General features: G+C 53.5%; 1 protein-coding gene across 1 annotated transcript in view; it reads right to left on the reverse strand.

Moving 5' to 3' along the window:
- The window catches only part of NMNAT2 (nicotinamide nucleotide adenylyltransferase 2), a 112,255-nt gene that overhangs the window by 11,555 nt on the left and 73,620 nt on the right, over positions 1-27,080 (reverse strand). The window contains exons 2-8 of the mRNA XM_037035132.1: positions 20,462-20,550; positions 19,545-19,612; positions 16,838-16,916; positions 14,511-14,637; positions 12,944-13,024; positions 11,781-11,825; positions 7,660-7,736 (exon numbers count right to left, since the gene is read on the reverse strand). Of these exons, the coding sequence (XP_036891027.1) occupies positions 7,660-7,736; positions 11,781-11,825; positions 12,944-13,024; positions 14,511-14,637; positions 16,838-16,916; positions 19,545-19,612; positions 20,462-20,550 (566 nt within the window). The remainder of the gene's footprint in view (positions 1-7,659; positions 7,737-11,780; positions 11,826-12,943; positions 13,025-14,510; positions 14,638-16,837; positions 16,917-19,544; positions 19,613-20,461; positions 20,551-27,080) is intronic.

A 27,080-nucleotide genomic window follows, 5' to 3' on the forward strand; every position in this document is an offset into this window, starting at 1 on the left:
GGATCACTCAGAGTCCTAAGTTGGGGTTCAGAGCCCTAGCCATCTCTCCCAAACAGTGCTCTCTTCCCAGGGTACAGCACATGAGCTACCTGGGCACACTGCTGTTTCTTCTCCAGATGAGGAGATTCAAGGATCAGCAAGGGAACATCATTAAGGAGGAGAAAAGCATTCACTAAGGAACCTGCTGTGTGCCAGGCACAATCCTGGGAGCTTTATTTTTTATGACATGTAACCCTAGCATCAACTGTCTTCTGAGACATGTGCCTTGGTTCTCATTTCACAGGAGGGAGAACCGAGACTCGGTGAGATTTAGTAACGAGTCCAAGTTGCACAGCCAGGAAGTGAATTTGAACCGACTCTGGGCTCTTTTCAGGGCTTTTTCTGCCACCCTGAGGCAGGATAGTAAGAAACCAGGAAACTTCCTTGGCAAGTAGAATGGGAAGCCGAGACAGATGGCTGAACAGACTGGCCAGCAATCTGCAGCCTGACACAGAAGGTCACCTCCCTGGAGGTGACATCCAGGCCTCAGTTGTATTTCAGCTCCTGGCCCAGAAAAGCAGCAAAACCAGGTGGGCGACACCAGGACAAGCTGCAATGACTAATGTCCCCCCCCCTGTCCTGGCGCGGACCAATCAGTGGGGACTGTGACCCTGAAAGGGCACACCCAGAAAGCTGATGAATATTCTATTGAGATTCTCCCCATTAACTCCCAGGTTTTCAAATCCTCAAGTTGAAGGGCCCAGGATGCGCTGTCCCTCCTGGGAGCACGCCCCCACCTTCCCTTCCCCCTTTCTCCCCCCACTCCCCAGGGCGAGGCACGTTATCTCCTCAGCTCTGACAGTCCCCAGGAGACCTGCAACCAGAGGAGCAATGGGCAGCGTCAGCTTGTCCCAGCCTGATCCCCAGAGACTCTCTCCAAGGCCTGGCCTGGGCTCTCTCCTGTGGCTTCCTCTACCTGAACCCCTTCCCTGTTTCACTGCCCCTTTAATAGGCATATTCTCGCACTCACCTGGGGTCACGCTGTGACATCTTTCCTGCACAAAGTCAAGAACCCACATGCTACCGGCCAGCCTTAGGCAAACCTGCTGCGGGCCAGGTCCCCTTCCTGGTAACAACCCCTCTTCTAGGTCCATTGGTAAGGCTCCCATGGCAGTGACTTGAAACCTTTTTTGGTTTGAAAATACACTCTTGTCTTTTCTCCAGGCATGTCATGCATCAAAACCTCAGTTCACGACTCTACATCGCCCCCTGGGGTATGTTATTTGGCCTACTTCTGAGCGGACTAGAAAAGATGCAGGGAGAGGGCGTCCAGGAGAAGCCACCACACAGGTGACAGCCTTCTGACACCTGCTCCACCCCTCTCAGTAATGAGTCATCCCCCTGGGTTCTGGCCCCTGCTCCTCTCTAGAGGGGGGGCTGGGCAGAAGTGAGTGGGCTAAGAGTCAAGAAAATGGGAATGTATTCCCAGAATGCCTCTTAGTGCAAAGAAAAGAAAAGATGCTTCAGAGGGATTTCCCAGAGAGAGTCATCCCCACCCCCACTTCCAATTTGACTCAGAGTGTGGGAAGGCAGGGGATTCCAGACTCCAGTCAACAGCCCGACGACCAAGCCAACAGCGCCTTTCACACGAGAACCAGAATCTCTGCAGTAGCGGCCGAGCGTCCTTGCCTGGAGCCTGTAAAGTCAGCACAGGCTGATGGGTGCGGGGGACCAAATCCCCGGGGTGGAAGTGTCCATCGGGCTTCCTGGCTGCGGCTGGACAGTCTGATAAAAACCATCTGGGGCTGAAAAACCAAATGTTTGTCTTGGCCCCACTTGTCCCGGAGCCCAGGGATTTCTTCTGGAGTGGCCAGTGCCCCAGGCTCTTCCTATGTTTATTTGCTTTGGTTGTTTTCCCATAGCTGGTGGATGGAGAAAACAGTGAGCCCACAGCTGGTTGGCTGGAAAAATGTGGGCTGCAGCCAATGAGAGCCAGCCGGTGGAATGCTGGGCTTTGAGAAAGGCAGCAAGAAAGCGAGAAAAAACACCTTTCTCACTGACCCATCTCTGGTGCCCAGTGTCCCATTAGAGTTTCATTCCTTTGGGTTAAATATTGACCCTCACTCATGTAAAAGGCAAATACTGTTTGAGAGCGGCTAATCCATGTAATCATTAAACTCAGTGATTTTGCCAGCTTGATGAGAAGTCAAAAGCTCCCCAAACAGAGACCAAGAGAAGCCTTTCATTTCAACCAGTCAGAACCATCTCCCCGAAAGGTCTCATTCCCGCCAGGGGATCTTCTTGCACAGCCTCCTCTCCGCCCCGAAGCCCTCTCTTCCCACCCATTTAACCCAACCCTGCCCGTCAGTCAAAGCCCAGCTCAGCACTGCCTCCTCCTGAGCCGTCTGTGAATTACGCGGATCAGCCCTCTCCCAGCCCGCCCCCCCAACGNTCTGCAAATTTCTGCAAAGCCCTGCTCTGCTGTTCAGTAGTGAGGGGGCTTGGATCAGTGTCACTCCATGGCAGCCCTGGTTGCCATATGTGTAATGGGGGATAGAGACCCCACTGCACAGGAATGTTCTAGGGCTTAACTGAGAAACGATCCAAGTGTTTATGGTCTGTTTCCCTTCTGGGAAGCAAAGTGTACACAGAGGGGAACTCGGTCTGTTTTGTTTTCCCTCTCCCTCCAGGCCTAGAACAGTGCCTGGCACGCGCCGGCTCCTCGATAAATATTTTAAACCCCATGAGTGAGTAACAGCCAACATTCGCTGAGCGCTCACTGGGTTCAGGAACCCTTCTGAACTGTTCACGTGGTTTCATTCGTGCACCATGAGGAGCTATCGCAATAAAATGTAAGATATTTTTAGATGGCGAGGGGCCTCCAGGGCAAATATGTGCTGATGTTCACACTGGGCGCTCAGTAAGTATTAGTTACAGGACTGACTGAAGGAAAAATGCTTAAGTCAGAATTTGTTTGCCAGGCGGCCTCCCATACCACGTAATGGACAAGGCAGCTGGCAGCCTGAGGCCCTTGGACCATGGGTCCTGTTTGGGGCAGGGGAGCGGGCGAGTGAAAAAATCTCCTGGCTTTGTAAGTCTGTCCGTGGCTGACCGGTTAGCCTTCGGCCTCGGTTTTCCGCAGGTACCAGATACCGCTTTGGTGCCCATGTCAGGAAGCAGCAGGGGACAGCAATGACCGGGGCTCTTGAGAGGGGAGACTAGTTCTTTAATTAAACGTCTGGAAATGGGACAGGTTAGAGGGCCTGGGTCCTGTCTCCAAGGCCAGTGAAGGAATCTGGAATCTTGATTTCTCTCAGGAATCAAGAATGAAAATGCCAACTGCCAGGACCTACGAGCAGCTCTTTTGGATTCTCCAAAGAGAAACTTGCTGAGCACGTCTGGAATTTTCTCCCTGTGAAATGTCAGGGGTAGGGCCGTGTCACTGGTCAGAGGGGGTCAGAACTCTCTGAGGGGCTTATGGGTCTTCGTGCCCGACAAGCAATGCCCAGGGGATGTGTTTGAGGAGGGGTGGGGCTGTCCCTTTAGTTGTGTGACTGGATTTCTGGATAAAGAGCATCGGCTCGGAACCCAAAGCACAGCAAGGGCAGGATGGACTCAGTTGGGACACTGTGGCGGAGAAAGGCCATCGCAGTCCTGCCGTGGAACTGGCTGTCTCAGCTGCCTCCCTGCCTGGGAGGGGACAGAGCTGCACCACGCTCCCTTGGAGCTTGCTTGCCAGAAAGGTAGAGAGGTTTCTAGTTCTCCTCCGAGCTGTCTGAACTGGTGACTCCTTGCCTTCTTGTTGCTGACGACTCTGGAGAAGACACAGGGGACTGGAATACAAAGCCAGGGCCCAGGACTTCTCCAAGAAGATTTGTTCTCTGTCATGGGCAGACCCAAAGCTTTGGGCTCACAGTCACCGAGCAGAGATCTTGGCCAACGGGTATCCCCTGGGACACCAGGTGATAAAGAGGAATGTGTTCTGGTAAGGGCTGAATGAATGAATGAAACCCATGATAGGAGCTGGTCTCGCACACCTCATCCCCGGTAATCTCATGGTTAGGAACTGAAATTCCTAAAAAGGGCCACTTCCAGGCAAGCCTCAGATGATAGAACCTTCTAGAAGACTATAAAGGGCTCACCCTATACTCTGCCTTGAAAGAAAGGCTCTCCTTTCCTAGACCTTGAGAGCCAACCTTGCCCGAATAAGGGCGGTGGAATAATTCACTGAGTTACTAACTAGTTTCCTTCTCCCCGTGAGGCAGGTTAGCAGGCTAGGAAATCTTGGCCTGTGGAATGGGGAAACTGAGACAGAGCTGACCACAACGGCTGAGCAATTCACAGCCAGATACAGAAGGTCACCAGGGTGGGAAGCCCTGCCTGCCCCACAGTGGGTGAAAAACTGATGCTGGACCTTGCCCCCGGGTGGTCTTTCCTCCCCTGGCATGTTGCTGTTTAGATCCCCTGCCCTGGCACTGACCAGCCAATGGAGCCCACGACCTTGCAAGGGCACCCCTGGAAAACTCATGCATATTCTATTGAGATCCTCCCCTAAGATGTCCCCTAAACTCCTGGCCTTTAAAACCCTCAAGACGAAGGACCCAGGATGCGCTCTCCCTCCCCAGGCCCGCGCCTTTCCCTTCCCTCTCCTCTTCCCCCACAGGCGTGCCTCTCCTACACTCTAAGGGACCCCATGAGGCTCGCACCCAGGGGAGCAGTGGGCAGCAGCAGAGGGTCCTGGGCTCACCCCCTGAAGCTGTCTCCAAGGCCCCTTCTCCCTGACTTCTCAGCCAAAGCAGCTCTGCTTAGTCTCCCTCTTCTTGCTTCTTCTCTCCTAGGCCCGTCCTTGACTCACTGTCCCAGGACTGAATAAACATGCCCTCAGAGTCACCTGGACTCGGGTTGTGAAATCTTTCCTGTGCGAAGCCAAGAACACACACACACTACCACTGGCCTTAGGCAGGCCCCCTTTCCAGTAACACCTGTACCCCCTTTTCGCCCAACCCCAATCCTATTTCTGACAGAGAACCAGACCCGTTACGGGACTCATTTGCAAGGCAGAAATCAGAATGTTTTGAAGTCAGTAGCTTTAAATTCACTGAAGGGATTTCAGCAGATGTCCCGAGGAGGAGAGAGAAAATAGCGGAGATACCATTAGAATAAAAAGAAGAGGTTTCGCCATCCCCCACCCCCATACTAGGGGCAAAGCCTCAGAAGGAAATGGGGCCTGGTGATCAGAGGTGGGTGGAGCCCAGCGCTGGGCTTCCAGACTCAGCCACAAGGCCTGTGCCCCAGGTGGGCACAGAGTAGGGGGCTGCCAACTTTGAGGGGCCACAGAGGACGAGGACAGACATCTGTGTGGACATCCGTGCATTGATCTTCATGGTCAGGGCAAACGAGAGCCTCTCAGGTTCTGCTCACCAGTAGCACCTAAGACTAACTTCCCACCTTCCCTGTGCGATAAAGGTCTGCAGTTGAATTTTAATGTGGTTTCAATAAATTAGATGTAACATTTTTGGTGCCCCTGTGCTGTGGGCTGAGATTCACACACATTATATAAGGAAGCGGCTCCTTGATGTTTTTTTTTTCTCTCTACTTCTGACACCATGGTTCTAAGGACCCCACAGACTGGCTGCAGGTGGAATCAGAGGACTGAGCGACTGGCCAGGTTGGGGGGTGGAGGTAGAGCTCTTGGCCCTAGAAAGCTCTCTGGAGTGAGCTCTGAGCATCTCCTTCCCCCAGAGCCCTGCGGCCTGGGCTGTGGGCCTGGATGTGGGGCTTTGCCTGCCTGGGGCAGTTGTGCCCCTGGAAGCAGGCATGCTGGGCGCCCCAGATCTCCAGGATGGTCGGCCCAGGGGAAACACAGTTCCGTAGGTGAGGTCTCCCTCCCAGTAAATCCCTCTCACATTCCCAGTAAATCAGCAGCTATTGGTTTCTCAAAGTTTTCTGCCCTAACCAGCACGTCCCTCCAGCGTCAGGGGCCGACTGGAACTGGAGAGGCCTGTGGCGCTGTCTTCTGGCATTCAGAGGTCAGGTCTGAGGACTCAAGGGCAGAGGACGTTAGGGGACCTGCTGTGAGCAGGCGAACCAGGAAGAGCAAAGGGCCTGGCTGAGCTTCCCAGTCCCCAAACTGGGACAGTTCCAGGCTCCACAGAGGCTGGGTCTGCCCTCGAGGGGAGCCCCTAGAGGCTCCCTGATCCTGCTTCCTGCTAGCTTCCACTTAATCCCCCCAACACTACTCCAGCCTCCCCCAGGGATGGGTCCCAGACAACCGCCCAGCTTTGCCTGGGTTCTTGAAGGAGCTTTGCTGAGACCTGGCACAGCACTTTGCCTGCATTCCCTTCTACTTCCACCGCACCTGGTGAAGTAGAGAGGAAAGTAAACATTTACTGAGCCACCTAATGCAGAACTGAAAGGGGGTGTTGGGTTCCTCCTGCCGGAAGTCACTGAGGGCTGGAGGTGAGAAGGACTGACCACACAGTGTAATTTGCTTCCCTGCACCCCTCCCTCCCCTCCAGTTACCCCACAGCACGGTAGTGTGGGTGCCTTTCTCCTGGAGAAGCTGTGTGTACACCTACATGTCTGCTCATAAGTTCACGTATTAACATGGGATATATGGAACGGTATGTCGCGTGCTGGGCAAGGCATTTTGCTTAGACAATTTCATTCACTCCTGCCCCAATCCTGTGAGGTAAGTACCATGATGATGCCCATTTTAGAGGTGGTAAAACTGATGCTCAGACCACACTTCGTCACGACTTGTGTTAGAACTAGAATCTTGAGTCTGATGAAAACATTTCATATGTATACATCTTGCACTTGGCGGGGGAGGACTGTATTGTATATATTTTTTAAATCTCCAAATGTTATAGATAACACTCTACAGACTTCAGAGATTAAAAAGAAAACAACAACAGCCTGGAAAATTGTTGAGTGTTTCTCAGAGTCACGCGGAAGGTAATCAAGGTCGAGGGCCCAGAATGACCGCCCTGGGCTCCAGCTCGCTCAGGGCTGTGGACTGAGAGCAGCCGCCCTGCCTGTCAGGTGAATGAATTCACGGAAGAACAAGAGCGAACCTACATGTGAAGCGCAAGGAGCTCATGAATTCACTGGCTGGAGACCGTCCCAGTCAGGTCTGGCCACGAAAGCTGTCCACTGAGCTTCTAAACGTTAAGTTAAACTCCCTAGCTCGGTCCGTTCCCAGTCAATTGTCAGAATGATCCTAACGACCTCTTGCCATTAATGTCTGCCCTCTTGACCCCATTCTCCTGGTGAGGGAATTCTAGGAAGGTATTTACTACCTCTTCAAAAGGAAGCAAAGGAAAACAAAACCCCCGTTCAAAAGGGTAAAGGCCTTCTGAAACCCCTGCCTCCCCACCTACCACGCAGCCCCCCAGGAGGACACAAGGTATTCTATGACTCAGATTGCTTTCTCCCCAAGGGCTTTACAGGAGCAAGCAGGAGGAGGAGGGAGTGTGAAAATCAGGAGGAGACCCAGCTTGAGAGTAGGTGAGAAAATTTTCTTCCCTAGAGATGTGAAGCGATTGCCCTCCTGGGAGCTCATGGGAGAGAGGAGACTCAGGCTGGGGGAGAGGGAAGACCAGAGGCCAGACTCAAGCGCCCCCTCCCGTCCTCCCCCCCGCCACGTGGCGTGTGTTTCGTGGGGACCTTGCTACTCACATCTGCCTCGTTCCAGAGCCCTGGGATGCAGAAGGACTCCAGCAGGTCGCTGCCACACAGCAGCAAGATCCGCAGCTCTGAGGAGGGCGACAAAGTTTGCAAAGGGAGTAAGCAAAGACCTGGGAAGCGCGCGACTCCAGCGTTCTTCCCCGACACCCCCAGAAGACACCCCCAGAAGTCACTCATGCTTGGGGCTCCCACCCCTGCATCGCGGTGCAGAAACCTTTGCCCGCCTCTCCCCAGGCTCCTTATGGGCCACACTGTCTCCCAGGGAGGGATTACTCCTTCGGGGGAGTGTGGTTTGCCTGGCACTGAGGGGTTTCTGGGGACAGGGGTCTCTCCGTGCTAAACCAGGCCAGCCAGCCCCTCTAACAGCGACTGAGCAGCTACGGGCTTGGTCTATGGTCTAAGGACCTCTCTGTTGCTTCACATCCAAGGTGCGTCTTGGTGGCCTTTGCTCCTCTGCGGCTGTGCATTGTCAGGGTCTGTCTCCCATCACAGATGCCAACAGGATGGGGGCGTTGGGGGACACTGTGTCCAGGCAGCAGCGGATTCATCGGATGCCCTTGCCTTACACGGCCAACTGTCCTCAGCTAAGGGCCTGAGAAGTGATGCTGAGCACCTCCTTGCCTGGCTCCCAGGCACACTCCCCGATTGTCGGTTGTTTTTCTTCCCTCATTACGTGCTTGCTCTGAATTAGCCCAGGGAGGCCCGTCATGGTTTAAAACAGGCAGCAGACTGACTCGCTCATGAAAACTGAGCCGTGGGGGAAAAAGGACCCTGGGATTCTCCGAGCCACAGGTGAGAGACCTCGCCCGGTTGGGGTGAGACTCAGGGTGGTGTGTGTTCAGTCCCCAGCCATCCCAGGCCCTCGGTCAAGAGGCCATCGTGCCTGTGGGCATCTTATCTGAAACTCTGACACAGTCCAGCTCTGAGCCTTCCAGAGACCCTGCTGCCCCGCACCCTGCGGCTGAGATGGCTTTAGACACAGCAGCTGGCTCACGGGCCTGACAAGGACTCTCAGATCATGAGCCTGTCCCGGCTGCTGGGTCTCCAGATGGATCAGTGGAAGGCAAGGTGACTGGGGCTGATAACACCCTCTGGGAGCCCCATGGAGCTCTGGGGCCCTAACTTCTAATAGTCCTACCGCCTCCTCTCCTTTAGTCCCCATATCTTACGGTAGCCTCATGCTGTGTATGCGCTGGGACCGGAATTTACCTTTATGTCCCCAGGGCCGGACAGAGTGACCGCACACAAAAGGTGCGGTCACTCATACTTCCTAGTATGAGTAAGTGAAGCACAGACAAGCCGACCACCGAGGCCCTGCAGGCAGGCTGTCTGTGTGCCTCTGGGCAGTCTGGACTGGCTGGGCTCTCTGTCACGGCCTCCGCTCTCAAGGCATGGGGCTCTGGGGAAGCCCTGCCCTGGTCAGCGATGCCTCCCTCCCTCCCTCCGTGTCCGGCCATGGGATTGCCGGCCCAACTGCCCAGCCTCGGAGGGGAACCAGCCTTCCTGTGGCTCAGTGGAACCAGGTTCACTCCCAGGTCTTGCTGCTCCCCCACCCCCGCTAGGAGCCGCCCAGATTGCAGGCCAGTTTTCTGTAACTCTGGTCATCCAAACGTCCAGTTAGGCGGCCGGGGCCAGAGGACGGACGTGCTGGTCCTCAGCTCTTCTACATCCGTGGTTCGCAACTGGGCAACTTTGTCTCCTGAACGTGGCAGTGTGGAGACGTGTGGGGTTGTCAAGACTGGGAAGAGAGGTGGGCTCCTGGCAGCTCATGCTCAGAGGGCAGTTCATGCTGCTCAACCGTCTCCATGGCCTGGAAGCCCCCCCCCCCCCCGAATTACCCAAATGTCAGCAGTCCAGGCGAGAAACCGTGCTTGCTCTACAGCCATGGAAATGAATCTCTCCTCTATTCCCCAGCGGGAGACTCACTTTCCCACTCGGGTATCATGTTGGATTATTGTTTGTTTGTTTGTTTTTTTAAGCCAGAGCACAGAAAGCTAAGGAGTAGGGCCTCCACCTTCTCTTGCAGGATCAGAGCAGATGCGTTTGTCCCAGACCAGAGGCCCTCGCAGAGCTTGGGAGCCCGCGTAGAGCTTGGGAGCCCGCGTGTGGCCACTAGAGGGCAGCAGTGACTCTCCCAGTTTATTGCGTGAGGTTCCTGCGGCCCTTTCCAGCCCACAAAGCCTTTGGCCTGGGGCAGCCCCCAGAGGAGCAGTGAGATGGTTAAGAACGTGGAGCCACAGATGCTAACCGAGCAAGGAGGCTTTTTCCTTCCTGTGAAGCGGGCAAGGGGATTGCAAAAAGGGAATGCGTGAGCCAGAGGGCTTCAGAGCCCAGAGGTCCCCGCCACTTCCCCTCCTCACCCCAGCCGGGGATCCAGGCCCAGCAGCCAGACCAGTGCTCTCCAGGCACACTCCCCGCCCAGGAATCTGTGCTATGTGAAGCCCCGGCCCGAGGCCCTTCCCAGCTCCAACGGCACACAGAGGCAGCTGCCACCTGGGCTGGGTCAGGGACCCACCCTGGTGGCTGTGGCCACCTGGCTTTGCTTTCTCTGAAAGAAGAGTAAGCAAGACAGGGCTCAGGTGGCCCTGCCCCTCTGGAGGCTGCAGTAAGCGTTGGCACACAGTGCACCCCACGGGAAGAGAAAGGGGGACTCCCCAGGCAGGGGTGGCCTAATTCCCTGGACCCGGGTGCTGGGGAGGAAAACAAGGTCGCAGCTGAAGCTCGGCCACAGGAAATTCTTCCTGGAACGCAGAATGAGCGGACTCTACGTTGGAATACCGCGCTGAGCACTGCCAGTCAAGACGGCCTCCCCACCCAGCCAGGTGTGGCAGCTCGGGCAGTGGGTGCAGGGCTTAGGCAGGGAGGCCCATCCTGGCCTTTCGGGTGCTTGGGGGCTGTGGCACCTGGAGCCAAATGCTCCGGCCTGCTTTTGGGAGCCAGCAGGAATCCGGGTGCCACTTTGGGGGCCTTTCAGACAGTGACATGCCAGGAAACAACAGACATTAAAATATAGTAAAAGAATTAGGAAGTGAAGAGTTTTAAGTATTCATTACTTTTGTTTTTAATAGCATTGATTTAACTGCTACTTAATATTATTTGATTTTTTGTGTGTTGGCTGCATCAAACAACCAGCTCACAAAATTCCTGAAAATCTTACAAAAGGTTCTGGCAAACCAGTAAGAGCTGAGTCAAGTGTCCACAGAGAAGCCCCTGGAAACGACGTCCCATCTGCTGGGCCTCCTGGGAGGACCGGATGCTCAAGGTCCACCCCCACCCCACCCCACCGGATGCTCAAGGTCCACACTGGAGCCGTGGCCTCTGTCTGGGTGGGGGAGACGTGCAGTGACTCTGCAGCGGGACCCTTAGGACTGGGCACGCCTGCTGGACATAGGCTGCCCCTCATCCCGGAGGTCCAGGCCTTCAGTTGTCACTGACCCTCCCGGTCCCCTGGCACCTGTGCCAGCTCCAGCTGCATTCTGGCATCTCTCCGCTCTTAACCCGGCTTCAGACATTTGTGTTCCCCGCTTGTCTCCCTCGCCTACTCTGAAACCTTGGAAAGCCTTCACTTTTCTGGCTCGTCCCCAGGGGTTAGCCAGGACCCAGCTTCCTCCCTCGGGTGGGTGGGCTCCTTCCCATCTGACAGCTCATGTAGCCGCCCTCCACCTGCGCTGGCCTTGAGCCTCCATGGCTCTCACGTGGACAGGAGATGCCTGGGCCTCCGCCCCAGGCTGCAGGGAGGGCGTGGAGGCGGCTTTCGGGTCCCCCTCTGCTCCTCATCGCCCAGGCGGCTTCTGCCTCCAGTGCGGTGTTATGGGCAGAAGAAGGGTCCCTCTGCCTGGCGCTGAGGCTCAACTTCCACGTCATTTGGGTGCAGCCTCCGACCAGAGGGAAAGTGCCAAGGGACCCAGGCCAACTCCTGGGAACTAGAGCGGGTACAGTTGGGAGGTGTGCGGGGGGGACCCCTGAGACTTTGGTCCTAGCTCGGGACTCTGCTGGGAGTACACTCAGTAGCAAAGACAAGCCAGGGTTTTCAAGCCTCTCCCCTCCCCCACTTTGCCCCGGGGGTGGAGGCAGGTGGCTCCCAGCGCCCCGGCTTCCCCATCCCCACTCACCGATCTCCTCGTACCGCATCACCGTGCCCAGGTTGGCGTTCTCATCTAGGAGGAGAGGGGAACGCAGAAGCATTAGGGCCCCCACTTCTTGGTACCCGACACACAGTCCACCCAAGCTTCTTGGAGGGGGTGGGGCAGGTGGGAGGAGGGGGGTGGGCTTGCCTCCCTACACGGGAGGCAACTGTGTGGAGTGGAGGGACATCACCACAGTCCAGCCTAAAATAGAGAGAGCATCTCCGTAGGCTCCGGGCAGACATCACATTTCTGGGACTGTCGGAATTCGACAGTCTCGCCAAGGAGGCAGTGACAAACACACACATGCTCATGCTGAGCACCTTCTGTTTCTTTCTGTATTTCAGGGAAGCGCCACATTCCAAAAAACCTAGGGCGACAGGTCTGAATCACAAGGAGCTGACCCTCTCTCCCTAGGGGTTACCGGGTTCAAAGAACAAGCAAAACCAAGCACTGGAGATTTTCCACGCAGCAGAATGCAACAAGAGCCTATGACACGTGCTCGTGAGTGTGCAAGGCCTGCATGGGGGTGCATTGTGTGCCCAAAGCCACAGAGAGGCCCCTTGGGTCCCCTGCCTCCCTTTCTCCTCAACTGTCCCTCTTAGTTCCTTCTCAAGATGCCTGAAGTCTCAGACATGGCGGAGGTCAGCCCCAAAGAGGCAGAGGAAGGAGGTCTAGACCTCCGGCACTTCTGCAGAGTTGAGGTTGGGAACCACGAAAGAGCCCCAGGGACTCAGAGAGTCTTATCCATGCTGAGCCCATGGGGGACCTGCTCCAAACCAGGGGGCATGTGTTCTTAGCTTGTCACCAGGAGTGCAGACCCTGCCGGAGCCAGAAGGACCCGAGGGAAGAAGATCCTGGGCCTCCTGGACACTCTCATGCCACAGCCACGTCCTGCAGGGGATGGGGAATGAGCACACCACCCACCACCGGGTGGGATCTCCTGGGCAGCCCGGGCCAGGTGGGCTGCGCCCTCTGGGCCCCCTTAACAGGTCCCACTGGCACAACCCAGCAGCCTCTGTTTCCTCAAAATCATCACTCTCTAAACGGTCGTCCCCCAGCGGGTGCTGGGGCTGGGGGTGCTGGCTGAGCACAGGAAGGGAGGCGGGGAGAAGAGAGGCAGGATGGGCAAGAAGGTCCGCGCTCCTTACCCACGAAGGTGAAGCGCTCCACGGGCGGGCGGACGCAGCAGATCCGGCTTAGGCTTTCTCCCACCTTCCCCAAGATCTTGGCTACGGAAGAGAGCAAGACACACAGGGACAGGGGGGAGAGAACCACTCACAACTTAACACGCGGTCAGCCCAGCACTGGGCCACTGTGAACAACAAGGGGGCATCGGAGGGGGCGGGGGGGTGGCGGGCGGTGGAAGGGGGGTAGAGAGAAAGAACAGAAATATGACAGCAAAATCTCCTTCTCAGTCACAGTCCGCGGCACAAGCTTTCTGAGCCCCAGACTGGAACCTGTTCTCGGGTCATGTTTATTGACTACACGGTGGAACAATTGGAAAATACAGAGGAGGGCAATGTGTGAAGAGGCAAATTAAAAAGCACCCATTATCCCACCTGCTGACGTATTGGGATGCTATTTATTTTCTGCCATTTTCCCAAATATGTGTTACGCTGCTCTTGTCTGGGTAACACGAGGTGGATGGTATTGTGCATTTTGAGGGCATACTGGCTGTTTGCTTGCTTGTCTCGTAATATCATGAGCATTTACCCATCACCAAACACGAACGCCCCAATCCACAGAGGCTGGGCCTGTGGCAAAGAATTCGTTTGGGATCATTTCTGCTGGACTGACATTCCTTCCCAGGCAGCTGGTCTGCAGGGCAACCAGACCCCTTATGTTGGTGGAGAGGTACCTGGTTTTCAATAAAAAAAACCCCACTGGGCTTTAAGCTGGAAATTTCTTTCTCAGCCCCCAGCACCCCCACCACGTGGAGCTATGTGTAAACTACGAAATTCTGGCTCTTCCCTCTTTGTCATAGACTAATGACCCAATAGCTTATGGTGTCTGGGCTTGAAAGGGAACCCTGGTATCTATCTCTTGCTATTGGCCTGGAAGAAAATATTGGAAAGAACATAAGGCGTTAGAACTAGGAAGTTCTGAATATGAATTCTGGTTCTTCTGCATTTGAGCTGTGTGTTCTTAGGCAAATCACTTACCTTCTCTGAATCTCGTGTACATGACAACATAGTATCTCTCTCTCAAAATCACTGCATTAAATGAGAACCCGTGTAAAGTACCTCATGGGCATACAGTGCTGGGTATTTGGTGAGTGGGGGGGTCCCCAGCTGTCTGTCCCTGAAGACATGGGTACGAGTGTGGGATTCTGGGTGCAGACCGCCTGGGATTGACCCCTGGTCTTGCTGCTTCCTCCCTGTTTGACCCCGGACAATGTCCTCAGCCCCCGTGGAAGAGGCAGAGAAAATGCTCCCTCTTGGACCAGTTGAGGAGAATTATATTTACATTTAACTATACCAAGTTCATGTCCAGTTGAGATTATATTTACATTTAAACACAAATGAAGATTGCACACCACCCTCCTTGTCTCTATCTGCTTCTCCGTTTCTCTCTAATTGTGACCATTTCTTTCGGATCCTCTATATTAAGGGTGGTCAGTACAGAGACCAGAGCATCAGCATCACCTAATTAAAAATGCAAATTTCCCTCCTGGGGAAACCCTAGGAGACCCAGGGCGCACCAGGGAGACCCTACCTGCCGTGGGCTTGGCGGGCACATTGTTGTTCTGGTAAATGGGCTGGGGGTTGTCATTTTGGGGCTGTCCGATCACGGGCGTCATGGAGGGTGTGTTGACATTGGAGAGGATGCAGCCAGTCACCCGCTGGGGAAAGAGAGAAGTGTCATTAGAGTCAGGGTCGTTAGCCAGGTGACTTAGGAAAAGCATTTCTTGGTCACCTGCAAAGGCTCAGGTGCTGCCCGTCGTGGGGAGGCGCCCTGGGGCCCGGGGAGAGCCCTGGGGGTGGGCTCTAGGGCAGCCGGGCTGTGTGGCACCGCGGGCTGGCAGGAGGCAGGGCAGCTCCATCCCAAAAGCACAGGATGTGGTGTTGCATGGACCTCGCTTCAAGTGTGAGCTCTGCATGACCTTGGATAGGCAACTCCTCTCGAACCCCGCACAGAGAGGCAACATTTCCAGGTTGTGCTGGGATTGCACGAGTGAGGATACACAAAGTATCTTTAGAGTGTCCAGCACGTGGCAGGACACGGGTACACTGCAGCTGATGTTGTAACCTTCTGGGTAACACGCGCATCTACTCTTCCCGCCTGCTTCACGGGGCTCCTAAGAGGTCGCGTCTGCACCAAGGCCGTGGAAGCTTGGGAAAGGTCATATAAACACCAGGCACGCCCAGCCCTGCCGCCCCTCCAGGGCAGAGAAGCCAATGGCAGGGCCAAGTCAGAGAGCAGTGCCCGGCAGGGCGGGACGTGTTTGCCTTCGGGGAAGGTGGGGGACCGGGGTCTGGGCATTGCCCCCCAGTGTGAATACACACTCCAGAGCTGGGTGGAAATTCTGTGTGTGTGAACTATCGTCCCTGTTATCTGACCTCTGCTTCTGTCTAGTGCCGCAGAGGACGGCAGTCGTCACAGCTGACCCAGAAGCAATCCACCTTGTGCGTGGTGAGGGGGTCAGTGGCCACTGGGCAACAGAAACAAAGGATGAGCGTTCAATGTGTTTAGCTTCCCAAGAGCCACGGCTAATCCCAGGTCCCCTCCCTGATGGCCAGCCTCCCAACGCCTGCCCCCTGCCTTTTCTGGGTTACTGAGTCCTATTGCCAGAGGACCCCCAAGCTCCAGGGCTGGGCTGCCGCTCTGAAGACACCTCTCCCACAGGCCATGCTGCAGGCAGAGCAGCACGTGAGTCCTGAGCTGTGGAAGGACAGACGTTTGTCCTGTGGGTGACTGTCCCTTTTGAAAGGTTCCTGATGGGAGGAAGTCACGGCCAGGCACCATGGCATCTCCCCAGCCCAGCTGTGGCTGGTGCAGTGTGCCTCCTTTGTACTATTGTGTAACTTCCAGGTAGGAAAACGCCACAGTCCCGCTTAATGACTCGTCTGGTGGCTGAGGAGCTCCTTCCTCTTGCCGCGTGCATCCCTGGTTCTATGCCCCAGAGAAGAAGGAAAGGGCTGGCCGCCTGCCCCGATCTGCCCTCGTCAGCTCTGGGGGCTCTCACGATCTAAGAGGCCTTTGCAAACGTGGCCTTGACTCACTCTGTAGGCCCGTGCATGTCTCTCCGACAGGTCTACTCTCTGTGCCCAAAACACCGTCCTGGTGCCAGGACTGGGAGCGCAAGGGTTGACAGGAGGCAGCCCTTCGCCCCTGCTCCGTGGCAGGGGGCCATCGAGACCTGCAGGCCCTGCCGGTCAGTCTCTGCCATCACTGCAGCAGCTGGGGGCTCCTGGCCTGGCCTCTCTCCCCAGACCCACGCCTCTGGGCCTGAGCAGGAGAGGGAGGCCCAAGCGCTTAGACGGCAAATCAGTGTGGGCTTCACGGCTGGCATGCCAGGGCTCAGCACATCGGCAGGGTCCCCAATTCCGCCCTTCCGTGAGGAGGCCTGAGGCTCCTGGGTGACTCTCAGGAGCACAGGCCCCCAGCTGACTCCAGCTGACCCCCCCCCCACCGCTGACATGTCATGGGAGAAGTGCATTTGTGTGAGGCCCCTGAGACTGTAAGGATGCTTGTTGCCACGTGTCTCTTCATCTGTCCTGCCGGATCCCCCCCTTAGACAGTAAGATGGGGTGGCTTTTGTCACCGACCAGCCAAGTGGAGCAGTCAGGTGCCACCCTACATCAGTCCTTTCAAGGGGACCCCAAAAGAGGGAAGGGACATGGTTTCCTTCAAGTCCATGGGGAAAAAACAGAGCAGATGCAGAAACTGCCTGCTAGTTAGTCCTCCCGTGTCTGGTGCCTGACCCCCTGGAGGGTCTGGAGCCCCGGGGCTACATGTTTGTTAAGACCAAGTGCAGCTGGTCCCCCCTTGACTCCCGGTGCCCCCCCCCAGCCCCCCGCTCCCGGCGCGGCCCGGCTAACCTTCATGAGGTCCCGGTGGTGCTCCAGCACGCTGCACGTCGTCTGCCAGGTGTCCTGGTAGCACTCCCACGGGTCCACCCTGGCAGGGTTGCATAGAGGTTTTTCTTGGTTTCCAGCCTCTCACTCGGTTCTCATGGGCTCCCTCCAAAGACCACAGCTCAGGGAGCTTAGCAGGCTGGGCAAGCTGTGCAAGCTGTGCGCTTAGATCTCCAATAAGACGAAACACAGGCTCGACACACCTCCCTGAGCCTCCTGGATGGTGCAGGCCGGCGTGCAGAGGGGCTGACACGTCCGCCCAGGTTTTTTTTTTTTTTTTTTTAAATTTTATTTATTCAGGGGGAAAGGAAGGAGAGAGGGAGGGAACTAGCAAAGTATGGTTGCCTCTCGTGCATCCCCTGCTGGGAATTGGCCTGCAACCCAGGCATGTGCCCTGACTGGGAATCGAACTGCGGTTGTTTGGTTTGCAGGCCTGTGCTCAATCCACTGAGCTACACCAGCCAGGGCCGTCCGCCCAGGTTTAACCGCAGCCCTGGAATTGGCCACGGAAGGGCCCTAGGGAAGTGATGGGATCCTTCGGGGCTCCCTCTCCTGTCTGTAAAGTGGGTCTCACAGCAGTTACTCTCGTGGGGAGATTAGAGGGGCCTGAGGAGTGTTATACGTGAGGTCTTGGTACTGGGCCTTGCTCTTATCCTTATCTGCAAAATGGGAGTGCTCCTCGGGACCTAATGGATTGTGGGAGCCAAGCCCCCCTCGAGGGGCGGCCACTGTTCCCCGAGCTGGGAATCTGCCCCGTGCGCCTCCCTGCACAGGCTGGCGGTCAGATTGGCAGGTGCACACCCACAGGCCAGCGATCCCTCCCGCACACCAGAGTGAGAGCGAGCAGGGCTCCAGCCCAGACTGATGCAGCGCTCGGCCTTCATTACAAACTTAATGAGCTGCTAAATTGGGATATTTCGCAACATTTTCTTAGCAGCTGAGCATTCCCTGCCCACCTCCCACCGTGCACACACACAAGATGGGAGATGTCAGACAAGCGATCTAAAACTCTTAGCCCATCGGTCTGCCCTGAGCCTGGCTCCCCCGAGATCCCTGCCCAGCTCCCACCGCCCCCATGGACAGACCCCTGACCTGGCTAAACAGGCTCCCCATGTCCAGGGGCCCCCCATGCCCAGCCTCTACCTCTAAAGCTAGCTCTGAGCCTCCCCAGTGAGCTTAGTTCAGAATTCTGCCTTCCCAAGTGCTCAGCGCAGTACAGGGCAGGCAGGAAGTGCTCGATCAATATTTGTCGATCGGATGAGGGAATCAGTTTAGAATCTTCTAATCACGTCCAAGCAGTTACCAGCCTCCTGCCCCGTATTTCCTGCACTGGACCCCGCTTTCCCTGGTGGACCAGGAGTCACAACGTTGAGGCTTCAAGTCTGGTCCTGACTCAGCCACAGGTGTGCTATTCACGCTCAAGCCCCTTGAACTCTCTGGGTCTCAAGGGAGAAAAGGCAGGTCTCTCTCCATCTAACCCATGTCTTGGGGAGAGGAGTTCTCTGGAGGGCATGAGCCCCTCACACAAATCTCGGTGTACAATCGGCGAGGGTCAATATTTAATTATCATTGTCCCTCCCTTCAGGGCTTTCGTTGGCACCCACCCCACCTTCTCCGGTACCACCTCCGAGGTCCGTTTCCTTTCAATTTCCTGCCTTCATGGGAACCTCTAGGTGCTGCTTATTCTTCCACGGCGTGGGGGGGTGGGGGGGTGGGATTACAGTACAAATGGTGTGCCATTATTTTTAACAAATGGCACCAACTCATGCAGATTATAACTGTAGGAATGTTGGGAAGTGTAATTAGCATACTTAGCGGAAGGTTGCTTTAAGGACACAGTAGGCTCAGTGGATAACTGGTGTCTGCTGCCAAGGTAGCGGGACCGTCCCTGGGAAAGGCAGCGTGCGCTTGCCCCCACACCGCTGTACCCCAATCAGTACGGGGCCCTAGGGACTCGAGTGAGGGAATGGGAAACAGCCCCGGCCAGGCAACTTGCCCTGGAGGGAGGGAGAGTGCACGGACCTGAGTGCACAGGAAAGCAGGGAAGCATTCCGGATTCCCTAGCCATGCCTCGCCCGAACCCCTACGATGTTTTTGAAAGATCCAAGAAGATTCCTGGATCCAACAGTGTCAGAGAAGGTGAAACACCCTCTTCAGTTTCATGGGCCCCGCGCTTGGTTACAAAATCGAGTTAATCGGCTGGGCCACCCCTGAAGGGCCACGTAACTGTTGCTCGCAGGGGCTGTTGGAAACGGGGACGGCCGGCCCCAGATGGAGTCGCGTGGGCTAAGCTCACGTCACCAAGCGGAGACTTAGCACCTAAGTCAACAGCACTGGCAACCTTTCCCAGGGATGCCATCTCCGCCAGTCGGTCTGGTCGGCACGGCCGAGAGGCACTTCACCTAACGGCCTCCTCCTGTACAGAAGTTCTGCACTTTGTACAGCTCCATAGAGCTCCTTTCTAGCTGCTAAATGGGAGGCTGCCTGATGCATGGATCTTTGAACAAAGCCAGTTTGATCTTTAAGTCTCCTCAAATGAATTTTGGTTTTTAATGGGGTTACTATCTCCCGTGGCCTCCCACCCGTGCCAGGACTCACCTTCCTCCTCCCCCTCCTCCCCCCAAGCGGGTCCCAGGGCCACCGGCCTCTGGCATCATCAGACCAGCCCTACCTGATCCAATCGGAATTCTGGACGGCCAGCTGACACATGACGAGACGATGCCGGCTCGACACAAGGCCCTGGGGAGAGCACAGCAATGATGGGGAGGTCCGTCTGCTCCCCACAGCCTCCCCGAGATGCCGTTCTGAGCCACCCCTTGATAAAAGTGCAGCCATTTTTCCGTGGTATCAGGGAATGAGGGTGTGTCCCCTTTCCATGTCCCCCAGCCGTACAGACAGGCATGGAGGGTCAGAGAGGACAGAAGAAGAATAAAGGGTGGGTGGAGTAGACCACCCACATCAGGACCCCTAGGCGCACCCCCACACCAATGGAGTAGCCAGTGTGCCCAGCACAGAGCTAAGACTCAACTTGGCAGACGCTGCCTCATCTCGTGGCTCACTCTGGGGCTTACTGAGGCGACCACCCTGGGACCCACCAAGTTGTATGGGGGAGGAAGGAGAATGACTTCCTGGGCAGACAGACTTCTAGATTTTCTAAGACATGTAGCAGGGAGGGAGGGGCAGGGAAATCGTTTTCAAATCAGATTAGAAAATGTGTACGCCTTTCTTTTTCTCCCTCAAACCCCAGGAAAGACTTCCCTAGCCCATAACCAGCCACTAAAACTTGGCATCCGTGCCCAGCACGCCTGGCCCTCGGCGGGTGGGTCTGTTACTCTTTTAACGAGTCTGGACTGAGCCTGGCCCAGGGAGCGGCGGCCTTGTCTCAGGCAGCTGTTCCTCTCAGCTGTTGCCCAGCACCCGTCCCTCAGGTCTGACTGTGGCCCACGGGTGGGAAGCAGGACGCCTGCTACCAGGCACTTTGCTTTTCCAGGAATCAGAGCAGAAATGGCAGTGGGGTAGTTTGGCGCCTGAGGAGGCACCGGGGCAGGAAGGGAGGGTGAGGGCGGGAAGGGGCAGAGGGGGACCCACCTGTTTTCCGTAGGAGTCGTGGACAGGTGAGATGATCCCACCGATCACGATAAACCTCCCGGTTTTGTGCAGATAATCTCTGGCTCTTTCTAATTCAGAGAAGAAAACCACACTTTACACAGAGGAAAGGTGTGAATTAAAGGTGATCATTGAAATCAATACATCCAGCTCCAAGAGGCTTATTTTTCGTCTTTCTTGTCATTTAAATAGGAAGTGCCAACTTCCAAAGTGAAAGTGGGGGACTCAAAAGGTTACGGAGCCAGACTTCAACCCCCAAAGCAAAAGGATTTCAAACTCAAGGGCATCAATCCAGTTTTAAAGGTTCTTGGTGGATGAGCCGCTGTAGTAACAGGGATTCAATACAAGCACCTCACTAAAAGCCATCAGAGCAACTGGCTGAACTTTACTGCTGTGATCACTGGCGGAAATTCTAAAGTGTGGGAATAATTTTTTTAGAAAGAAGAAGAAGCAGCCTTCTTATTTTATGAAAGGTGAGCTGATTGCCTCATCTAGTTACTCAGAAGAGAAAAAAACCACTGACACAAATTTAAAGAGGCTTCTGAATAATTAGGGAGAATTAACAATCAGATCCCAAAAGCATCATTATAGTTAGTTGAGGAAAGTTCAGCCAGAGGGGGGGGAAAAGGCTTTTTTCCTGAGGAAGGAATCTGTGACGTTGTTTTCCATGCCCAGTTTCCTTTTCATGAGAAAATTCAGCAACCTAGAAAAAGGATGAAAATTTTGGTCCTGTTCCTTCGAAGGGAGTTCGTCGCACATCTCCAGAGGGGCCTGAGCCGGTACTGCTACAGAGACGAGGCACGGATCTACCTTACAGGTGAGGGATTCTGTAGGCGAACCTGGGCTTGGGAGGCAAAGCTGGCTGGGCAGTGTACAGGCAACGAACCAGGGTGGCCTTGCTGGTTCTCTTAGAACTTAAAAAAAAATTCTAATCCCATTTGTCTTTTTTTTTTTCTTTTCACATGAAATCTCTTAGAGATTTTAAAATAATGAGTATACTTGCTTTTCCTAGCACAGTTTTAGATTTATCAAGTATTTGAGCAGACAGTATGTAGAGTTCTATCTACTTAGCCCTTCACCACCCTAACCCCCGACACGCACACACGGCCGCACGCACGGACCCCCGCCCCTGTTATTATTATCGTCCTGCATCACTGGGGCGCATGTGTTACGCTGCACAGCTTTCTGCTGACCCATTGTTATTTATAGGCCAGAGTTTATGTGAAGACTCCCTCTTTGGGCTGTAGAATTCCATGGTTCTGAACACCTGCCCCTTCAGTTTGATTAATTCGCGAGAGTGGTTCCTAGAACCCAAGGATCCCATCGATTCCCCAGGCTACGGGCTTAGTACGAAGGATTTTAGGATAAGAATCAACAGCCGGGTGGAGAGACACATGGTTCAAGGTGTCAAACAAAGGAGCTCTGTCCTTGGCGAGTTTGGGGCTCAAAACCTAGAAGAGGAAAGGCCATTTTTTTCCTTCTCCACAATAAAAACTCAGGAAACTTAGAGACAGAAAGGAACTTCCTCCATGTGATAAAGAACAAACAAACACTCATCTACTGATGGACGCCAACTGTGGGATATTTACACAAGGGAATACAACTCCGCTGTACAAAAGGAGAAAGTTGCACCTTTCGTGACAGTGGGGGTGGACCTGGAGAACATCACGCTAAGTGAAATGAGCCAGTCAGAGGAAGACAAACACCACGCGATCTCACTCATACGTGGAATCTAATGAACAAACTGAACTAACAAGGAAAATGGGGACAGACTCACAGATGGAAAGCAGGACGACAGCTAAGGGGGAGAGTAAGAGGTGGTGGTGGAGCAAAAAGGAATAAGACTCATGGACATGAGCAACATTGTGGTGACTGTTGGGGGGAGGGGTATAAGGGGACAAAATGCTAATGGAGAGAAAATGCAATTTAAAAACCCCATTCATAAAAACCTACAGCAAACATCATACTTTGCAGTGAAACACTAAATGCTTTCTTCCTAAGATCAGCAATGAGGCAAGCATGTCCACCCTCATCACAGCTATTCAACATCGGCGTTCCAGCTGGCTCAATAGAGCAAAAAAAGGGAAATGAAAGACATGGAAATCTAAAAGGGAAAAGTAGCTGTCTCTATTTGCATATGGCACAAAATCCCAAGAAATCTACAAGTAAACTCCTAGAACGAATAAGTGAGTTCAGGAAGTTCATAAGGGACAAGACCGACGTGCAAAGAGTAATTGCAAAAACGTGGAAACTGAAATTACAAATATAAGACCGCATGTAAACACTCAAACGAATACTCAGATATAAATACACAAAACATACACAGAACTCGTACATTAAAAACCAGAAAATGCTGATGATAGAAATCAAAGATCTGAATAAATGTAGAGGCATAATGTGCTAGTGAATTAGAAGACTCACATTATCAAGATATTAATTCTCCCCAAATTAGTATATAAGATTTAATGCACTCCCTAGCCAAATCCCAGAAATACTTGTTGGTGTAAATCATTCTAAAATGTATATGAAAGGTAAAGGAACTAATCTAGGTAAAACCTTTTCGGGGGAAAAAAGAATAAAGCAGGGAGATCAATCAATCCAAATTATAAACCTCATTACAGAGCTGCAATAATCAGGACCAGGAGGTATTGGCAGAGAGACAGACACGTAGATCAGTGAAATACAACAGTCTAGAAATAGGCCCACACAAGAATGGCCAATGAATTTTGACAAAGATGCAAAAACAATTCAGGGAAGAAACTAATGACACACGCAACAATTGGAGTGAATCTCCAGTTCATCATTTTGAGCAGGGGAAAAAAGCCAGTTGTGAAAGGTTGCATAGGTGCATAGGTGTTAGGAACTGCCCCGCCTGGTTTCAGGAGCTGTAACTCCCCCATGGTTAGAGCTGAGTGAGCGCCCTTTGGACCATAAGCCACTAAGGAGACACGGCTTATCTCCCTTGCAAGAGCGCTGCTTCTGCTCCTTTTAATAACTGGGCCCCAATGCCTGATCATTTAGCCAATGACAGGTAAGATTCCCCAAGCGGGGAACGACCTAAGACAGGCATGATCACAGGAGGCCCCAGGGAAGGACTTGGGGGGCTATGGAGAAAGGGGTGATGGACCCTTGCCCCTTGCCTTTGATGAAGCCTGAGCCTCATTCTGTCCTCAAGAAGTCTCCTAAATTCCTCAGCTATCTGCCTCCTCTGCCTGACTTAAGCCTGAAACAATGACAGAGGGCAGTGCAGCCCTGTGCTGGAAAGGGCGGGCTCCCTGGGTGATCAGGCCTGAGAAAGGATATGTAAAATCCTGTGAAGCCTGCTTTGCTAATAACAATGCTCTTAGTTAAGTGATAAAGGCCCGAGCAGGAAATGAGTTTGTTTCCCAAAGTTTTGTAGCTTTTTAGCTGATAGACCCTGACTCAGAAGAAGTCCTAATAGTTCTTTGTATGCTATCTATCGCTTGATCCTTACTGCCTGACAATGATTAATAAGTTGTACCTGTACTCCTACGCTAAAAAAAACCCCCAAAACAATAAAGGACTGTCTAGGCAAGGGTGCACTCACTCTCCCCTCGAGAGAGTGGCCTTCCCCTTTTTCTCCACAGGACTCGGTAGTCCGTGTGAATTTGTCTCGAATCCCATCCATAATGCCGCATACACTGCAGGCCGGTGCATGCGTCACATATGTATGACTCCATTTACATAACACGCCGAGAAACTGTACACACGAGTGGTTGTCAAGAGTTAGGGATAGGAGTGGGCAGAGAAGGGAGGTGTGTGTGGCAACAAAGCTGTGGCCCCAGGGAGCTCGTGATGGTGATAGGCTACTTCTGGATCTCAACTGTGTGGGTCCCATGAATCTATAGAGGTGGTAGAGTGACGTATAACTAACTACACATACACTCATGCCAATGGCAACATCCTCATTTTGATGTTGTTGCTACAGTTACACAAAATGTCGCCATTGTGGGGAACCAGGTGAAGGGCACACGGGATCTGTCTGTACTCTCTTCGCAACTCCCTATAAATCTGTAATTATTCCAGAACAAAACGTGTTTTAAAGTTTGGAGTACACTACAAAGCACTGAACAATTTTAAGGTGGCAGCGTGCCGACGCGGACAAATGGCCAGCACATTGGTGGGGTTAAGGTACTCCAGCTCATCCCTTCCCATTTCTGCTCCTGTCTGGACACCAAATTTTGGGTTGCTACGGCGTGACAGGTGCTGCCAAAGCTGCGCTTCTCAGACTTCGACATGTATGTAAATTCTCCGGGGATCTTGTTAGAGCGTCGATTCCAAGAGTCTGGGTGGATCTGAGACCTGGGCCAGCATCCGGGCAAAGGTGAGAGGCAGGATCGTTCAAGCGCAGCGTCAGAGCCTCCCTCCATTCAAAATTATGATATTTTGAGCCCTGGCTGGTGTAGCTCAGTGGATTGAGCGTGGGCCTGCGAACCAAAGGGTCACCTGTTCAATTCCCAGTCAGGGCACGTGCCTGGGTGTCCAACCAGATCCCCAGGAGGGGGTGCTCAAGGGGCAACCACACACTAATGTTTCTCTTTCTCTCCTTCACCCTTCCTTCCCCTCTCTAAAATAAGTAAATAAAATCTTTTTAAAAATTATATTCTGTTTATTGTGGATGTTGTACTTGAATTTCTATCTTTAAAAATGTTATGTACCTTGAATACTGAGTTTTGGGGTGCCCCCTTGAATTCTGTGCTGGAGGAGGCCATCTCCCTTGGCCTCACCCTAGCCCTTTGCCTGCCTGAGATTCAGCATTTGTAACAAGCTCCCAATGAGAGCAGTGCTGTAGGCCTCCAGGCCGTTTAGAGTAACAGGGGAGTCAAGACAGCTGGGGCAGCCCCTGTAATGTCAGGGTACCCACAAAGGAAGCTCTCCTCCCTCCTCCACGGCACCACCACCTCCACTTTGTATGACAAGGGCATCAGTGAACATTGGCAGGTAGCCCACGGGCCGAGCTATAGCTACAGCCCTGGAACTTAATTTCATGCCAGGCTTCCCAAGTCGTGGTCTAGTTTTGTCCATTAGCTCTGCCCCAGGGACCGAGTCAACTCACTCTAACATCTTACGCTCAGATCCAACCCCCACTTCATGTGGTCTCCCCTCCTGGCTCCTGTTCTCTGGAAAAAGGAGCCCAAGGGGGATCAGCAGCGCTGCCGTGGCCTGCCCTCAGTGCCCGAAGGGTCCGCTGGGTCTCTCTCCTCATTTTAGGCCATTAGGAACCTGGTAAACCTCCCTTCCTGACAGCCTGGGCTGGACCCACCAGCCAAGATGGATGCCACACAGATTATTTGTCATTCAATCACAACACGTGAAAGAGACATGTCTCGCCTGCCTCCTGGCTGCTCTGTGAGCCCAGCTGACGTGGGTCATCACCTCTCTTCCTCCAGGGAGTTAATGGAGGAAACAGTGTCGGGGCATCGATACTGCATTCAATGTCTCTTTTCACGGCTGCAATTAGAAATGATCCCTTCTGAGCTGTGTTCACAGCTGCGGTTGCCTGAATGTCCCTCGTCTGAGCAGCGCCTAAAGGTGGTCCCGATTTGTAAACATTCCGAGTATTAGAAACATCAAGTCCTGGATAATAAAGGACAAACCTGAAGGAGTTCAAGAAAGAGCCACCTTAAAACCGGCCGCTTTGACATGGATTATTTCTGAGCTGAAGGCAATTGAGACCCTTGGGGTTCTCAAGAAAATCTTATCTGCCCCTTAGAGAAATTAAATTAAGTTAAATGAGTTATTACCAGAAACAACTTTTTATGACCTGTCACTAGGGCAGGGAAAACTTCAGATCACTAAACCCTGACTCTTTTTATCCTCCTGTGAGTGACCTTCCCCCGTCTCAAGCCCCAAGGTGCCCGACCTCATCCTCAGCTCAGAATGTTATAATCCTGTGCCTCATTTTACCTGTTTCTGAACTTCTCAGGTACGTGGAGTCTCGGACTCCCTCCTGTATATGAGGTTCCTGTAAGTAGGCATGTCATTAAAGTTGGTCATTTTCTCTTGTTAGTCTGTCTCATGTAGATTTAATTATGGGACCAGCGGGTAGGTGGAACCTGGAGGGGTAGGAGAAAATTGCTCCTTCACTGAATCAAGTTGTGAGTCCTTCTAGGCAGGGTTAATTCCTTACTCAGGGGTCAAACATTTTTTGTTTTAAAGCAACCATCCCTGTGGCCTACCAAACTGAGACTTAGGCATTCCCTAACGATAATTCAGTGAGTGCTTCCTGTGTTCAAGTCTTTGTGTGAGGTGCTGTCAGAGACACAGTCCCTTGAACCCCCTGAAGTTATGAGAGCATATTATTTTCCTTTAGTAAAAGATAGGTTTTTAAAAAATATCTATGTATGTATATTTTATCCTTACCCAAGAATATACTTGCTGCTTTTAGAGAGAAGGGAAGGAAGGAAGACAGAGAGGGAGACAAACATCGATATGAGAGAGAAATGGGCATCAGTTGCCTCTCCTACACGCCCCAACCGGGGACCGAACCTGCGACTGAGGCATGTGCCATGACCAGGAATTGAACCTGCGGACTTTTGATTTACAGGATGACGCCTCGACCAACTGAGCCACACTGGCC

The sequence above is a fragment of the Sturnira hondurensis genome, unplaced genomic scaffold (assembly GCF_014824575.4).
Source record: "Sturnira hondurensis isolate 20B ecotype Veracruz unplaced genomic scaffold, ASM1482457v3 Scaffold0022215, whole genome shotgun sequence".
NCBI lineage: Eukaryota > Metazoa > Chordata > Mammalia > Chiroptera > Phyllostomidae > Sturnira > Sturnira hondurensis.